The sequence below is a fragment of the Pipra filicauda genome, unplaced genomic scaffold, assembly GCF_003945595.2.
Source record: "Pipra filicauda isolate LSUMZ 115617 unplaced genomic scaffold, ASM394559v2 scaffold2_size9829703_pilon, whole genome shotgun sequence".
Taxonomy (NCBI): domain Eukaryota; kingdom Metazoa; phylum Chordata; class Aves; order Passeriformes; family Pipridae; genus Pipra; species Pipra filicauda.
In genome coordinates, this window is record NW_024104421.1 from 7,927,179 (window position 1) to 7,945,048 (window position 17,870).

At 42.4% G+C, this 17,870-nt stretch overlaps 1 protein-coding gene across 1 annotated transcript in view; it reads left to right on the forward strand.

Annotated features, from left to right (window-relative positions):
- Positions 1-7,406: 7,406 nt before the first annotated feature.
- The window catches only part of TRIM24 (tripartite motif containing 24), a 57,551-nt gene continuing 47,087 nt past the window's right edge, over positions 7,407-17,870 (forward strand). The window contains exon 1 of the mRNA XM_027743759.2: positions 7,407-7,800. Coding sequence (XP_027599560.2) covers positions 7,407-7,800 — 394 coding nt within the window. The remainder of the gene's footprint in view (positions 7,801-17,870) is intronic.

Sequence of the window (17,870 nt, forward strand, 5' to 3'; positions counted from 1 at the left end):
AAGGCTTTCATAGCTGAGAGGCAAGGCAAGAGCCTTGAAATTTATGTGCAGCAGTCTTGATGTCTGTCCAGACATAGATAGATGGAGGGCTTGGAAGGTGTTATTCCAAATAACACAGTCTTATGTCTATCCACTGTGGTTTTACACAGGGTTGTGACTTGTTTATCCTCTATTTTGTTGTCCCACCCTCTATTCAGGGCTGTTCAGAGAAGTTGCATAATAAAACATAAGAATTGGTTTGGCTCCAGCTGGTCCTGGTGCCTGTTTTCTACTGTGGGGCTAATTTAGTTGTGGGGACAACATTTGGGACACAACAAGAGAGAAACTCGAAATAGCTCAGAGACTTTTGAAGAGGCAAACATTTTATTCACTAACAAGTTGCTACTGCAAATAAAAATTTTAGTACCTATGATAAGAATAATTTTATCTTTTTGCCAGGAAATTTGTAGCGTGCTCCTTTGGCTCAAATAGATAGACTTTGTGTTTTGTAATAAGCTTTGCTTCATTGAAAACCAACTCTGTAAAAGCAGCAATATATAAAAGCAAACAAACCCTTCTTATTTTCCCTGTATGTATAGTCGGAATCCTATCTTCAAACGACCTTAAAGAGAGTTTTCGATGCTACTTTTTTATTCTTGTTAGTTCAGCATAGCCAACAGTAAAGGCCTTGTTGACATTAAGCAAATATGCAGTGATGCAGCAAAATTAATTTAGTCACACTGATGCAAATCCCTCACACAGATGTAAAGCCTGTGTGCAAAGTAGGGCATTTCTGAATGTACACAATATTTAAAATTAAGTGAGAGATTCTATTCTTCCCAACTGATTCCTTAATGTGATTCACATAGATACCCCTGAAACCCTAAGCTGAAAGAAAGGGACTTTCTGGTCAAAACTAAGGGTACATTAGGAGTACTGTTGATTGAGAAGGAATATCATGACCTTTAAATTGCAAGTTGAAGTAACTTAATAGATAGAATAACACTTTAAAAAACACCCTTTACATTAAACTGAGTATATTTGACCTTAAAATCACTAGGAAAAAATATGTCATTGCATTGCATAATTCCATTCTATGGTTACTTTTCAGAACAGAAGTGAAAAAGAATGCACTTTTGGTCCTGGACTGTTCTTTGTAATTTAATGTGATCTGCTGTCAACAAGAGGCAAAATAAACCTCTGACACTCGGTAAGAATAAGAACAGAACAAAACGTACCTTACTGTGGGTATTCAGTCAAAGATCTATGGGCAAAAAATGGCACAGTTTGTGAAGGTGTAACTGAAAAACAGGTGGGGTCAGCAAGGGAGGTGTCTAGTAGGAATACTGGTAATGAGGTAATGACCATAATGACCATCTTCCTTTGTAACCTGAAGAGGTTTGGGGAATTTTATTTTTTTCTTAAACTAAAAATGCTTCAGAAAAATGTGAAGTTGACTAAAAGTTCTGGTAATTCAGTAAATGTCTTTTACATATTTTTTGGACAAAAAAATTCTAAGTATTTCATGTTGCAGTATAGCCTTTATTTACTATAGTATATAGTAAATAAAGGCTATACTTTGTTTGGATCAAAATCCAAACAAATTATTCACATTGAAAGCACAGTTTTTAATCTAATCAGACTATGTCCCAAAAATTTTCTTTACAAAATATTTTAAAATCAGAGAAACTTTTTCCTAATCTGAATGGAAGCATATTCTGAAACCTGGGAATCTTTTGTTAAAATCAAACTTTGATTCTCCTTGCAGCTAAAGTTTCACACTAGAGAAGTGAAAAGATATCACCCGGGACTTCCTTTCCATGTACATTCACCTACTACCATCGCTACTGATGCTGTAAGTGACTGTTAAAGCAACATTTTTTTCCTCTTCCATTCTCCCTCAAAAAGAAGTTTAAGAAGTCCCTCTTCTGGAATGAAGTCAGGGCAGAGCCTCATTCTAGTGGGCTGCGGTTTCCCGGTGGATCCGCGAGACTTGAGAAACACTGTTCTGTACATACATTAACAGGAGTTTGCAGTGCTTCATTTTGTTCTACCAACAGCATTGATGCTAACAAGAACCCAAGTAGGAAACCCTCATAACATAAAGAGACAGGGGCGAGGGAAGTGATTTAGGCAGGTAGGGAGCTAAGCAATCAGTTATTACTGAATTTCTAACTGTAGGCAACACAACTATACCCCCTACCTTATAGTTCCTGAGATTACTGAGCTTCATCAACAGAAGCTGTGGTCCCCACTGGATAATTCCCGAGCTCCTTGAAATGAGTCTAATACCCAATGAGGTTACTTGTGCTGCTGCAGAAAGATATTTCTGGCCTTTCACATGTCAGAAAAGAAACTGGATGTGACAGATTTGGAGCTGCCCTGTGATAATTTAGGAATATGGTCTGTTGGCCTGATTATTTGGTTGAATGTCTGGGTTTAACTCATCAGGGGTTAGCTTGCAACTGCACTCTTAAATTATCAGGGCTGGGCTGGGCTGTGCTTGCTACACTGGGATGCCCCACTTCCACTGTGTTTGCACAGCCAGTGAGCACAGGGAATTGGAAGGGGCATGAGACTTAATTTTGAACCACAGCATCTCTGCATGGGCAGCCCTAGCATCCTACTCATCCCTAAAAAATACATTTTGGAAGAAAATGGGTTTGTGAATACCACAGTCATTTTCAGCAGTTGTTATCAAACACTGGGCATTCAGAACCGGCATGTTTGGAATGTCCTGCCCAAGCCCAGAGAAACCATACCCTGATCTCATCAAACCTTTGCAGAAGACCTATTGTACCGTCTCTCTCACTTTGTGTTCCCTGGATCCTTGCATTCTGTAAACCGGAATTCCCCCAAGATAAGATGGGGTTTCCCCTATGATGTAAGTGGTAAGACCCAAAAGTTTGTAATTTAGGATTTCCCCTTTTCCTCATCCCTGTAAAGTCCCTAATTGTAATAGTTCTGCCCCCCCCGATGAATATGCAAGCCCCCTGTTGAATATGTAGACCCTAAGCCCTTTATATATGAACTTGTAAGTCCAATAAAGCATTCCAGTTTCTGCCCCCATAACTGGGATCGTGATAGCTTTATTGACCTCCACATGAGACCAATGGGAAACTGTGCAGAGGTGATGTGATTCCATAGTTTACAGTGGAGACATGTTGGGTGGAGAACTGGAAATATTACACGGCAGCTGGCCCACTCCAGGGTGCTAGACCCAGCCTCATCTGTGGTGAGCTTCCAGCTGAGGCCAGGCTGGTCAACTGAATCTCTTTTCAATTGTGAAAGAAGAGTACCAGTGGTTATTTGCCAGATGCTTAAGAAATATTTTAGTTGGGTAAAGAGTACATATATAAGGACAGAAAAAAGGTCTCTAAGAAACCATTCCTCAATTTTGGAAGAAGAGGTTTTTTGTGTGTGTGTCTGTATATGTTGCGTGAGTGAAGTGCAAAAACCAGAAAGTTGAAAATCCTAAGAAAATTACCCAAATTGGGTTTCTCTCACTCTCTCTTGAGTGAGAGGACAAGTAAGTAGTTTACTATAGCTTTATGGGTTCTTGATTGTGGAGTTCCAAAACACAGCCTACAGGCCTCAGCCATATTCTAGATTAATTCCAAATTCAGTCAGCAGAGCTAGGGAAGCACTATGTTCATTTACTGCTTATTCCAGGGGTTTTGGCATGTAAAGTTCTCCTTCACTGTTGCTGGAAAGGCTAATATATTACATCTCCCTACCAGTGAATTCCTAATGCACTCATCTTTACTCCGGCGAACATCTTTTATGGATTTCACTTAACAGGAAAAAACCCCATATATTAAGTTATCCATTTGTCAAAAGAAGCCAGACTAGTAAATACTGTATATTTTGGTACAGATCCTCCCAGTGATTGCTTTATGCTGCTGGTAGTAGAGTCTGGCCAAAAAGCTGCTACATCTACCTCTTGGATGACTGTAGTGGCAAAAGCATTTTTTAATGATACACATGGAGTGCTCAATCTCCTCGCCACTTCCTTCGCTGTTGCCACATAAAGGTTAAACTGAGCTGTCCAGATCAAACTGCAAAGCCCCATGGCTTTATTTTGGTCTAAAAAAAAAACTTTGGAAAGAGACTATTTAGCGTCACATTGCTGTTCTAGGAGGAGGAAACACTCATGTTGATGTTTAGAGGTAATTTGGGAAGGGTTGCATTCTGTAGGGGCTGAATGACTGACTGCTACAAAATCTAGAAATACAGGGAGTAGACAAACTGAACCAGGGACAAAAGTAAGAAATCAAACCTAAGAAGTAAATTCTAAGTGCAAGGAGTTCCTACTACGAGCTGTCCATTGAGAAGTTCTGCTGTGAAGTCGGCAGCCATTTCTTTCTGCAGCCCAAGTTTCTGAACGATAACTTTTTGCGGAGTATGTTGCAGGAATCTAGATTACAAATGGCAAAGATCTAGACTGCATCCACAAAGTCTGTATCTAAACAGAAGGCAGGATATTCTGGAATTTGCTTTAATTGGGATGTCCAGAAGAAGCAGAGGGTGTACTAAAACTCATAAATTGTAAACAACAACTGTTATTTGTGAGCGGCATAGGAAGCTTTGAAGTTCTTCTGTGAGCGTGGAAGAGGGAAGCAACCTCAGCTTCTGGATGTTCCCTGCATCTAGCCACCTTGATTTCCATGCTTTCTAAGCTGACTATCAGCTTGTCACCATCCTCATTGTTTCTTCATTGGTTTGACTCATCCCAGTGAAACACTGGAGAACCCAACAAGTCGTCTTTTGTCAGAAACTAAACAAAATCATCAGCTATTTCCAGACTTTAGAGAGTACAGCCCCATGGCAGGTTTGTCTACATGACCTTTTACAAGCAGCCCCAAGTCAGCTCTGCCCAGGGTCCCTGATGGCCAGACAGGGTGTAGCTGTGGCCTAAAAGCAGTGCATCCCCGTGAGTGCAGCTCACCATGTGAGTGCAATGTGGTGAAGGGTGCAGCTTTTTTCAGTGTCATCTAAACAATGCAGTTACATTTAAAAGGTTTTTCCCTCACTCCCTTGTCTTCATGTACTAACAGCTGGTTATCTCAGGGTGGTTATTTCTGTTCCTCCATACCCTTTTTGCTCCTGTCCTGAGTACTCCTAATATATGCCACCACTAACAGGAAGGCTCTACATTCAAATTTAAATTATGCAAGTTCAAACATTTATTTTAAATCAGATGCCGTTCAGATACTATGCGACTACAGATTTTACAGCGCAGTTTGAGTGAGCTTTGCAAACATCCCAAGCAAACAAACTTTTCAGGAAACATAATCCTATTATTTTATTAATCTTTAGGATACTGGCTCACCGGGATCATCATTTGCAACAGAGCATGTTTGGCTCCTTCTCAGGTGATCTTTGTATTGCTATTTTCCTGTGTTGACACCTATTGGAGAAACGGTTTATACTAGTTTAAGAAACCATCTCATTTGATGATCTTATGACTTGCTACAGTAAGTAACACAAATGTGTTACTTACTGTATTTCCGCAGTTTCCATCTATTAAAACTAATCAAATGTGCTTCAGTTACTGCCTGTTTCCCCACATACCCTTTCTAATGGTGTTTTTGACACTTTTTTGCCTTAGAGAACCTGTAGCATCCTCCTTAGCTTTAATTCTGGAACCCGTTTCATCATTCACACTTGCATGTTCTCAGCATGTTAGCTCCTGTCACAAGGAATTGTTAGTACATGATCATAAGGTATTGGATATCCCAACCAGTGTGTGTGGGATCAGAGAAGAGAGGACAACAGGATGTTATCCGACCACTTGGTGAATCTTAGCAAAGGGAGAGAGGCAGCTGGGCTGAGAGGAAGAAGGTGTGCTTCAGGATACTCCTTCTGGTGGCGTTTTTTCCCTACGTGTAGGCAGATCAAGGCTTGAGAATGCATGGCATGTGTCTTCCATTGATATTCTTAAGCAGGGAATGACATTTATCTCTTTGCAATTCCTCATTGTAAAGCTAAATCTGCTCCTCTACCCCAAAACAACCTGTAGTATTGTTCTCCTGTTATCATGATAAATTATGGATGTGAGACATGCTGAATCATGACAATGCTCCTTGTGCTGAAGAAATTCCTCTTTTGTCATGTACAGCTTTTTTATAGTCCTATTTATTGTGGGACCAATGTTAGAGTCCTGATGGGGTTGCAAGGAAGCAGGAAGTGCACTAGCTGCTCTGGGATTTTAAGCACAGACATCTCGAATATTCTGAAGAGTTTGTATCAGTTTATGATTGACCAGCAACCAATGTGTAAGCAGTTGTGTCTGCATGCATACTTCATAAATCACAGAATCTGTTTGGTTTGGAAGGGACGTTAAAGATTGTCTGCTTCCACCCGGCTCTGCCATGAGCAGGGACAGCTTCCAATAAACCAGGTTGCTCAAAGCCCCATCCAACCCGGCTTTGAACACTTCCAGGGATGGGGCATCCACAACTTCGCTGGGCAGCCTGTTCCAGTGCTTCACCATCCTTTGATTCAATGAAATGTTGTGTCCAAACCAGAATTGTACTTCTCCATTGTACCTTTTTAATTGTACCGATCACCAATTAGCTTCAGTGAGGTAACGTGGCTGCATGTGGTGGTATAGCTGTGATCCCCCAAACCGAACACAGGCCAAAACTTATAGACACCCATCCACACAGAATGTGGAGAAGGGTGACCTCTTTAACGCCCTGCCCAGGGGACAAATGCCTATCACAGAATGGGTGAGGCTGGAAGGGACCACAGTGGGTCATCTGGTCCAACCTCCCAGCTCAAGCAGGGTCATCCCACAGCACATGGCACAGGATTGCATCCAAATGGTTCTTGAGTCTCTCCAGTGAGGGAGACTTCACAACCTCTCTGGGCAACCTGTTCCAGTGCGCAGTCACCCGCATAGTGAAGTTCTTCCTCACATTCAGAGCCAGGCTGCCCGCCCAGCCAAGAGAGAGCGCGGCCATTGGAACTGAGAGGGCTCCAGCGGGTGGGTGGGAAGCCCTTTCGGCGGTGTGTGCGGGCCGGGGGGGCACAGCCCCCGGGAGTGGCGGATGCCCCGTGGGAGCGGGGTGCGGGCGGGGCCGGCGGGGCGGGACGGGGCTTCCGCCGGCGGCCGGGCCGGTTCCCGGGGCGGGGGGGGAAACGCTCACCCCACGTGAGGCGGCGGGGGGGGCGTGATCCCGAAAGGGGCGGGGTAGGGCGGGCGTGGCTACGGGCCCGTGCCCGTGGGCGGGCCGTGCCCCGCGGGGCGTGTCGCAGGGCGCCGTTGGCGGCGGGGCAGCCGCTGCCGGGGCGGGCACACAAACACCGCGCGGGGCGGGGGCCGGGCAGGCAGCGGCGGCGGCGGCGCGGGCGGGAAGCGGCGGGGGCAGCGGGGCCGCCCCGCCTCCCTTCGGCGCTCCTGCGGCGGCCGGCGCAGGACAATGGAAGAGGCGGCAGTGGCAGCGGCGGCAGCGGCAGCGGCGGCGGCGGCGGGGGGCCCCTGCCCGGCGGATCGGCCGGGGGCAGCGGTGGCGCTGAGCGGGGAGAACGAGGCCGAGAGCCGGCAGGGCCCGGCGGAGCGCGGCGGGGACGCGGCCCCGCTCAACCTGTTGGACACTTGCGGCGTGTGCGGGCAGCCCATCCAGAGCCGGCGGCCCAAGCTGTTGCCCTGCCTGCACTCGGTGTGCCAGCGCTGCCTGCCGAAGCCCGAGCGGTACCTCATGTTGCCCCCTGTCCTGGCGCCCGCGGCCGCCGCCGCCCCCAAGGAGCCGTTGCCGGCGGTGCCCCCTTCCTCACCCGTCCCTCCTCCGGCCTCCTCCCTGCACTGCACGCCCGGTAAGTGCCCCTTCTGCCGCCCACTTCTTCCCCCGCCTGCTGCCCTCTCCACCCCGCCCCACGGAGGCCTGTATGTCGCGATAAGCGCGGGGGAGCGGGGAGCTGTCGCGACTGGGTGCGGTGGGTGGGGTGCAGGTGCCCGGCCGTCGGACTGCCGGGGCACGGAGCTGTCGGGACGAGCTGTGCGCGCTGCTCGCCAGCGCCAGGGCTGGCGGCGGCGTTGTGCTCTGGCTTGGTTTGTTTTAATCGTTATTTTTAAATTTCCCACCTCGGAGGGAAGGCAGCACTGTTCTACTTTCCCAGGACCTCTCTGTGCGGGTGGAGAGGAGCGGTGAGAGCCGCTCCCCCCGCCGGGCCGGGGGTGCGGGGCCGGGGCCGGGCAGCTCTTCTCGGGGGAGCCGGGGGGCTCTGGCCCCTTGCTGGCGGAAAACCTGGACACGGGCTGATACCAAGGCAGAAAAACGTAGCGAGAAAACAGACTTTATTTGAGTGGTGTTTGCAGTGTGGAGCGCGGCCGGAGGGGAGTCCTGCAGGTGTCATCCGCTCAGCCGGGAGCGACCCTGCGCCTGGGCGGGGACCGGGGCGGACAAGCGATAATAACACTTGCGCGCGTGATCGGCAGCCCGGATGGGTCTGCTGATGCATTAATGTACAGTTTAGTTGTTAATTGTCGCGCCGAAGGGAGAATGCTGCAGAAGTTTTGGTAAGCTCATGTACTGACACAGGAGCCTGTGTCAATGTGTTTGAAAAGTACATTTTGCTGTAGAAGATCTGCAATAGATTCCTCCAGTCTGAAAGCACTTTCCTAATGTTTTTCTTTTTTTTTTTTTCCTAGTCCTCTTAGGTGTAGTGGATCACTTAGTTTTGTTAGAGGCATCTAACAAAATCTTCATCTTAGAAAAAGGTGCAAACAAGCATCCTTTACTGGAAACAGGTTAAGATCTTGTTATGATCAGATTAGTGAGATATGCCTGTGCCTGAATTACAGTGCAAAGGAGACCATATGACCAAGTCAATAATACAGCTTTTATTGAACAGTAAATGTGAGGTAGAGAGATAGAAAGAAATAGGAAAGAGGGGGTGGGGAGAGAGAGAGGTCAAGCAGAAGATAGTCATCTGTGGTGACTATGAACCAGCATGCTGTTGGTTCTTCTTCACCCTGGCTTCTTGGTGGCGGGGGTCCTGGAGTTGTTCTTCTGGGGGTACCACCTTTTACAGTCCAGGTTCCAGGTATCCATGGGGTGGTCACAGATGCTGTTCCCATAATTTGGGGTGGGAGTGTATGAGCGTTTGCTTCCTTTCCCATAGTTCCCTACAGTGGGAATTTTTGTCCAGATATGTTAACCAGGATGTGCTAACCAGATCTCTCCTCAGCTAGGCTTGGGATAAGTGCCTTCCTGTCATAATTTCTCCCTTCTGTGCTTATCTCAAATTCCCACAGTAGTCTCATCTTATGGCAAGTTCCTTCTGTGGCCTTGACAGTGTTTGAGACAGACAACTGTACTTTTTAAGTCCCTACAGATCTTGGAGAAACTTGAATAGAAAAGAAGTGTGATGAAATTGGGCTGCTCTGTAGGTATTAGTGGAGGTTGTGCTTATTGGAATGTGTAGTGGGGGCTCAAGTGAAAAGTAGTAACTCCAACTGACCATTTTTAAGTCCTTTAAGTGCATTTAGGAAAACTTCACCATCCTGCCAGCAGTTCTGACCAAAAGATTACAGCTTGAATATGCAAAGTGTTTGCAGCGGTTCATAAAGGAACGCCTTCTTGAGAGAAAGGAATATTTGGGACAATAGGAGAGACTTGTTTCAGAATATCTGAGAAACTCCTGAGTATGTTATTAACAGGATATGCTGAACCTTTTAATCTGTATGGATGTCTGTGGTAGTATATCCATTCAGTCTTTCAGTTTAGCATGTAGTGTATGTAGTAGTCAGACTGCCTGGTCAGAATTTACAGAATAGGAAAATCTGAGAGACCCAAAGCCCATATACTTCAGCTTGGTTGATCGAGGGGATGTTATTGCTCGTAAACCTACGAGTAGAACTCTGAAATTCTGCATGCAGGAACAGACAAAGTACAAGCTTTGGTGTATAATGAGGTATTTCAGGACAAGATACTTGGAAATAGGAAAGAGGGCAGAGATACAGCAAGCCCAGAGGTTGCAGCATAGTTCAAGAGACAATATCATCATCTTCTGAGTTTTGAGGTCATGAGCAGCATAATCCCATTCTCAGATGTTCTGTTTAAATATAGCAGAAATTGGGGTCTGTAATTGAGTGAGAAATAAGATACATCATAAAAATTAAAAGATTAGTGCTGTTCAAACATTTTGAGAGAACAAATGATAGATGAAGTAATGAATCATAGAAACAGAAAACCTGTAGCTCTGTGTTCCTCCTTTTGATTGTGAGTTAGTTCTGTGTGAATGAATTTTACAGTACATAATCCTCCTCATTCTACACATTTGCAGACATAGTATATTTTTGGTGACAATTGTTTTTACCCTCTTGACTTTTCTCCCAACCGACTTTCATGCTTCCACACTACCATTCATTGTCCAATAGGAAGAAGAAACTTCTATAGATCTCACGCTCTCCTTGAGGCATTTTATACATCTTTTTTTGTCATGGTTTTGGCCCGGCTAAAATGACAAGGGCTATATATTAGCTAGCTATGGCCAAACTTGATGATGTGCATTTTCTGCTTTTTGTTTTCCAACTGGGACAAAAACACCTGTAAACCTGAAGTTAGGATTGGGAGAAAAAAACCCCATCAGTGTCCAAAACTGATTATGTTGAGGAAATTTGTTAGGGTTTGGAAATTCTCAGAAGAAGAAGGAAGGACAAAACTGTCATCTCTTCTGGTAATATTTTGTGCAAAATGCTTATGAGAAATGACATGAAGAAATAAACTGAAGAGTATAAGCTTAGAAAGTTGGATAATAAATGCCTCTCATGATGTAAATTATGAAATTACTGTGACTAAACTGAAGAAATAAACAGCAAGGAAGCTGTTTGTGCTGGAAGGAATGTCCTAAGTAAGGAACACAATAGAATTGCAAACTATGAAAAGCTCCTGAAAGATAAGCAGACTGCTTATGCTCATCTGCTGAGCACTAAGATGTTGCACAAAGAGAAGCCTGAAGAAAGAGGTAGAATGGAGTTTATCTTGAACAAAGGAGAGGATGTGATTTGGAAAGAGCTTCACTGAACCAGCCTTGAGATGAAGTGTTGTACCATCATCCAAGTCAGTGAAGGAACAGATAGCTAAAGAGGTACAGAGTCTCAAGTAAAATATGGAAATGCTTTTTGTCTTCAGCAAACTCTTTCAAAGCAGAAAGAGTCCTTCGCTTTACTAGGATAAAGTGTACCTTCAACTTCTAACATACAGACAAGTTTACTTGGGAGAATGTTGACTCTCTTTCTAAAAAGCTGCGGGGGAAAAAAAAAAATCAAACTTGAGGTTCTAGAATGAATTAAAAATTATCTAGAGTTACTCACTTGAATACAAGATTCAATATGCACAACGGCAGTGGCAAGACATGCAAAGGAGTTTAATATGGTGGATGTTAATCCTGCAGAGGTAGGCTGGTGGCAAGGCCAGTTGACATGGATATGCTCTATACTGCCACATGAATTTTCTATAAAAAAGAAGAGCTAGAGTTTCAGATTTCTGTACTGTCCCTGAAGTTTAAGATGTTGCAAAATCATCTGTGTGTTAGACACCAGTGGTCTTAGCACTGGAGAATTCACTGCTTGCTTTCTGAATGTCCGGTGACAGCTTATTTGATGCAGGTGACATTTTTGTTGTTGCATTGCTCAAAAATGTGTTGCCTGACACACAGCATTATGAACTGCAGGGAGTGCTGCAAGAGTGGGTCTGTAAATGTGACAATCACTTTTGAGCAAGTGTCTATAGACACTGAATATCTTGGCTAACTTCATGTGAGTTTTCCTTTTGTTTCTCAAATGGCCATTCTTTACTGTTTGATGGTGTGAGTTGTAACTGGTGCATACAAAAAGGCTGTTATTAGAAATCTACTTGCCCAAAGTTAGTGCTGGGCAGTGCTTCAAAGACTAGTTGAATAGTAGCCTGTACTTAAAGGACAGTGTCTGTAATGTGGAGAACCTCATAGTACTCTTCTGGAATTTTTAAATGTGAAATAGGTACATGAAAACTGTGAAGTTATATAGATTGAGATACTATTCCTTTTCAAAACTATTTAAATTGTGAGTATCTTTGTTTTTTCTTAATCATCAATCTGTACACAAAATAGATTGAAAAGTGATGTGAAAGAAACTTTCTGAATGGAAATGCATAGCAAAGTTTTATGCAGGAATCACGATGAAATCTTACTAGTGTCAATGCCAAAAATAGTAGAGGGAAACTTCTTTTTCTGGTAATTTATCTGCAGACAAACCTGCTAGCAAACAAATCTGTACGAAGCTGTTAGAAGCATATCATGTTTGGACAATTCCAGGATATGAATTCTTCTGGAATGTCCACACTAACAACTCAAATAAGTTTGATACTTGCTGTTAATTAAGGAATAAACACTTCAGAGTTACTTAACAAGGATTTCAGAGATGTTCATATTTCAGGTTAATAATGCCCAGAAATGTTTGTTTAGCAATACAGTTTCAGGTTTTCTAAGGCATGGAATGAAGACCTTACCCTTGATATCCCCTCATGGGATGGCATCTATTCTGTTATGTCCATAGTCAGTCCTTATACAGATAGCTTTAAATTCTTTCAGATTCTCATCTGATCTGGATATCTGGACTTTCCAATGTCATCACTTAATTTGACCTTGAAAATACAGCTTTTGACATCAACTTAAATTTTGTTATTTGTCTGTATGTAACATGTTCTTTCCCTCTTTTAGTTTGATAATGATTAGGATCCTTCTTAGTTAGTTTGAAGGATATAATAGCTTCATTTGAAGTTTCTTAAGGTGAAGTTCAATTTTTCTTCCATGTCTTTGTAATCTAAGAAGACTTAAGATTCTTTTTTTAAATCTGCCTGATACACATGATTATTTCCATTTCATCGTTCGTATTGCCACTTGCTTGAAGTGAATTTTCTCCGTCTTCACCATTACAAAGTGCATGTTTTAATTGTGTGGCTAACACACTTTCACAAACATGATTACATCTATGTATCCTTTCACAAGTCTTATTTCTACTGGTGCATCAATAACTGAATTGTTTAACCTCCAATTTATGGAGATTTGGGAGTGCTAATGTTTAGAATTAGTGAATATTATTGGAATATGTATAGGAAAGACATGTCTAGTTTTCATACTGGTTTTGGTTTGTGCTTATTTTGAATTCAAAACTCACAGAGCTCCAGAGATTGAATATGTGGAAAGCATTTAGGATTGTTACAGGTGAAATACAGTATTATTGTTTTGATAGCCTGAAATGGACAAACCTCTTGGTTAAAAAGTCATGAAACTAGTAAAAGCTTAAAATATTAATCAATAAACTATCTAGAGATGGTTCTTATTTTTCTAATCAGAATACCCTTCTTTTAGAAGAAGGCATACTTTCAATATGATACTTACTGTACAAGTATAATTTCAAGTAGGGATATATTTGCCAAAAATTACTGCGTTCTTTCCTACCAGGAATTCCCCAGAAATCTGGAGACATACCTATGCAGCCTTTATTAAGGTGGACAACCACATGATGTGGAAAGAAGCTTTAATCATGCTTGCTCCAATGTATGATTAAAGTATGTAATAGATGTTTATTATCTTATGTATGTATGCAGAATAGTATTTTTAGAGTAGGTTGGATGCATTTACATACTTGCTTTCTTTCACCCATAGAAACTGGGAGATTGAAAGGCTGAAGCCATCAGGAACATCAGATAAACGTTAAAACAACTGCAGTGATGTAGCCCAGCTCATTCCAATTGGAAGCATTACTGAATTTGAGCTGTAGAAGTTATCAAAATAGCTGTATTGGTGTGTGAAATTTTTTTCCAAACCAAGATTTATATCTTCAGAGGCCAACCTAGTTCAATAAAAATTCAACTTAGAATGTCTCTGATAAGTGATTAGTATTTTTAACAGTGGAAAGGAATCTTAGATCATAAGGTGAAGATCATAAGGAAAGAAAATATATACTAATGTATTAAAAATTCTCAAATACATGTCTAGTTGAAAGTGCATTTTGTTGTTTTAATGCTTATAATAGAGATATCTCTTAAAAAAAATGCCTTGTTGAAAGAGCAAAGGAAAATAGCTGTGCATATGTTGATGAAGAGGCAAGTGGAGGGATGAGTGTGCTCTTTGTGGGCTAGCTCATTCCTAGGATAAATGTCCTGAAGAGCTAGTAGGTTATGCAGCAGGCTTTTAGCTTGGTCTGCTAACTTCCATGAGTACTACGAAGTGACTATTTCTCTCAACTTTACCCAGTCAGTTAAATTCTAGAAAAATTTTGTTGAAACTCTTGATTCTGAACGTAGAAACTGGTCTTCTGTACAGGAAAAGCTTTATGCCAGTGTTGTCTGTGTTAGTTAAGATGCTCTAGGAGGAATTTCCATATTATTGGTGGAATTTCCCAGTAACGGTAAACTTGTGAAGATGATATTTTGCCATTTATATCTAATCTAAAAATGAAACAGGGGAAAACCAAAAGTAACGTAAAGCGAATTTTAAATGTGACTGTATTTCAGGATGAATGACTTTATGAAAAATCCGTTATTTCTGAAATTGGAAATTTTGACTTCTAAAAGATTTTTACAATAAAATAATAGAGTAGTGTGGTGGTTTGACCTTGGATGAATGCTAGATGCTCACCAAAGCTGCTCTATCACTCCCCTCTGCAATGCATAAGGGAGAGAAATTAAAACAAAAGGCTCATGGGTCAAGATAAGGTCAGGAAGGGATCACTCAGCAATTACCATCGGGGCAAAACAGACTCAACTTGGGGCAATTAACTGAACTTATGACCAATCATATCACAGTAGGATAATGAGAAGTAAAAGCAAACCTTACAAAAAACTTCCCCCTCCTCCCCCTCATTCCCAGGCTTAACTTTATGCCCAGTTTTCTACCTTCTGCCCCGTGGTGCCACATGAGGAGGGAAATGGGGGTTTTAGTCAGTTCATCACATGATGTTTTTGCTGCTACTTCCTCCTCAGGGGAAGGAAGCACTGCTTCCTCTGCTCCGGTGTGGGGTCCCTCCCGTGGGAGATAGTCCTCCACAAACTTCTCCAACGTGAATCCTTCACATGGGCTACAGTTCTTCACGAACTGCTCCAGCATGAGTCCGTTCCATGGGGTGCAGTCCTTCAGGAACAGACTGCTGCAATGTGGGTCCTCCACAAGTCACAAGTCCTGGCAGCAGAGCTGCTCCAGCATGGACTCCTCTCTCCACAGACCCACAGGTCCTGCCAGGAGCCTGTTTGAGGGTGTGAGTTTCCCACAGGGTCACAGCCTCCTTTGGGCATCCAAAGCAGGGCCATCCATGGGCTGCAGATGGATATTTGTTCCATGTGGACCTTCATAATATGGCGGTCAGGCAGGGATCTTCAGGTGGATATGGCCCTGAAGTGTGCATTGAGGACCTGTGCGGGTGATCTGGCTGAACTGTGAATGGTATCAAAATCTGCTGTCAGACCTATTACTTAACTTATGTGCTGTAACAGTATAGTGATGCATTATTTTTTCTTTGTCTAAATTAAAGGCCGCAGAAAAATTGTTTTCATAGAAAAAATCCAGTGATGCTTTTAAAACTTACCTCAGCAATTAGGTAGCTATGTAGTTGCGTACTGTTTAAACTATGTACTCACAGCTCAAATGTGCTTTGAAGACGTCAGTGTCACAGTTGGAATGACTAAATTATTTCCTTTCTTACCTGCTGGCCAGAGAGTGTGTATAAAAACATAAATGTTTGCCATCAAAGAAAGCATGAAACAGTTGTGTGAAGTAACTAACAAAATGACATTATTTTTAACAAGAAACAGTCTTGTAAAGTCGGCTATGAAACCAAAGGTTGAGCAAAAGAATGTTCCTAATTACTTGATACCGTCTCTCCAGTGCTTCAAGTAAATGCTTATTTGAAGCTTTTATGTGGGAGAAAACTGTGTATTACCTTGCATACATTACAAACTTATGATTGAGACTGATGTTAAACAAGCTTTCTAGTTATTTTTGAAGTTTATCAGTGGGCTATGGGGAAAAGGATGACAGTAAGCAAAGCTCAGCTCTTTGAACTGCACTCATGGGTTTTGAGGGCCCTTGTTTGTAATGTGGATTTGGGTCATGGAGACATCCTCATTTCAAAAAAGAAATCTGCAGCTCTGATGCTAAACTGTCTGTAATTGGGAGTATATGGACAGGAGAGCTGAGCCATTTGCTTTCTGACTGTAGAAAGATTTCTGCTTCTGATTAATAACTAAGTTGCCACAGGCAACTTTTTATTAAAGTGGAGAGTTCCCCTTTCAACTGTAGTCCCTCAAGTGAATATAGTGCAATTTGAATAAAACAAGACTGTAGCACAAATACCCTTTGAACTAAAATGATTGCCTAATTTGAAAAGTAAGTGTATAATTTTCCCGGTGAGCTGGCACATCTGTCAGTACTGTAAATCGCAAAAAAGAAACAGGACTATTTTTACCTAAATGTTGACTTGGAAAATCCCCATGTATTTTCTAGGGTGTCTACTTGAGCTCAGAAAGCGTTTAATAAAATTTACTTAATCTGCTTCATTCGTTTCTAGGCATCTGCTATAGAGTTTGAGCATGGTTAAGGGTGTGTGGAGCTGAAGTTTGTTGAACTAATGCTATAATCCAACCTACCCCAAGTTCATGCTGTGCTTAGGCGGCTGCTGCTGAACCTGCTATGTCAGGGTACTTGTAACACTGATGCTCTTAGGGGAGGGATGCTGGCAGCTGCGAAGGGAATGAGTAGGTGGGAAGAAAGAGATGGAGACCTGCACTACTCTGCTGGGGCTGGAGAAGGTGGCTGGAGATGGAGAAGATGACCTTCTTAAAATTAGAAGGTTCTAATTGTAAATGGAAGTTACACTGCCTTGATAAAACAGCCCAGCACCAACAGATCTGTTATTAGAAATAAGCAGTATGCAAAATTGTCCTGAACAGCAAAAGTGTGAATTGAAACATACGTATATATATTTTATTTTTTTTTCCAACATGGACTCTGCTTTAAAATGAGTAAACTACTTGCAGAAATAATGTAGGAGTGCAAATTACGTGCCCTCGTAGTCAGTTGGTTTAAAGAGAAGTGGTACTAGGTTTGAATAATTTTTGCCTTTTGAAAAACAACTGTGACTTGTAAGTATTGTTTCAACAGTTTTCAAGTAAAAGTTGAAATTCATAGCACTGTCCAACCCCAAAGTGCTAAATTAGAATAGCAGTCAGTTAGGAACTGAGATAAATTTCTATTTAGCAGACAAATTTGGCTGAATGAATGTAGAGCTATTATAGCAGGACTTCAGTAATGGCTAAATATCTGGGAACTTTAAAACCCTGGGGGTAGTATACTTCTGGATTAGATTTATCTCTTTTGAGTGTTTACAGATTCCTACCTATTCTTGCTTAAGCAGTTGGTTTTCTTCACTCAGTAATTCTGTTCCTTATTTGCTTTTGTCTTGTTTGGGGGCCTTTCATCACACATTAGCAGCTATTGTTCTCAGTTGTTTTAGCCTGTGACTGTCGAGCTTACCAGCTACAGACTACTTGGCCTTCAATAGTTCAGTTTTCTCTTCCAGTAGTGAGAGAGAGCCATGAGGGTCTAACACACTGGCTAGCATATCTTGGAAACCCCTGAATTTAGAGTACTTAGATTGCTGAGTTTAATCAATGCTTAAAGGAACTTGATCTCCTTTGAGAAGTTCTAAACTTTTCCTCAGTCCCTTCTCTATGTAAAAAGCTCAAATGTGGTTTCAGAGTTCATGTGTTAAATACTGCCTGAGTAACTATTATTTCAGACACACAGTTCTTTCCTGGGATGAACATAGGTGTTGTTTGCATCCCATAGTCATATCTGAATGTAAGTCCAGAGATGCTAGCAGCTCTTTCTTCAAATACTGCACT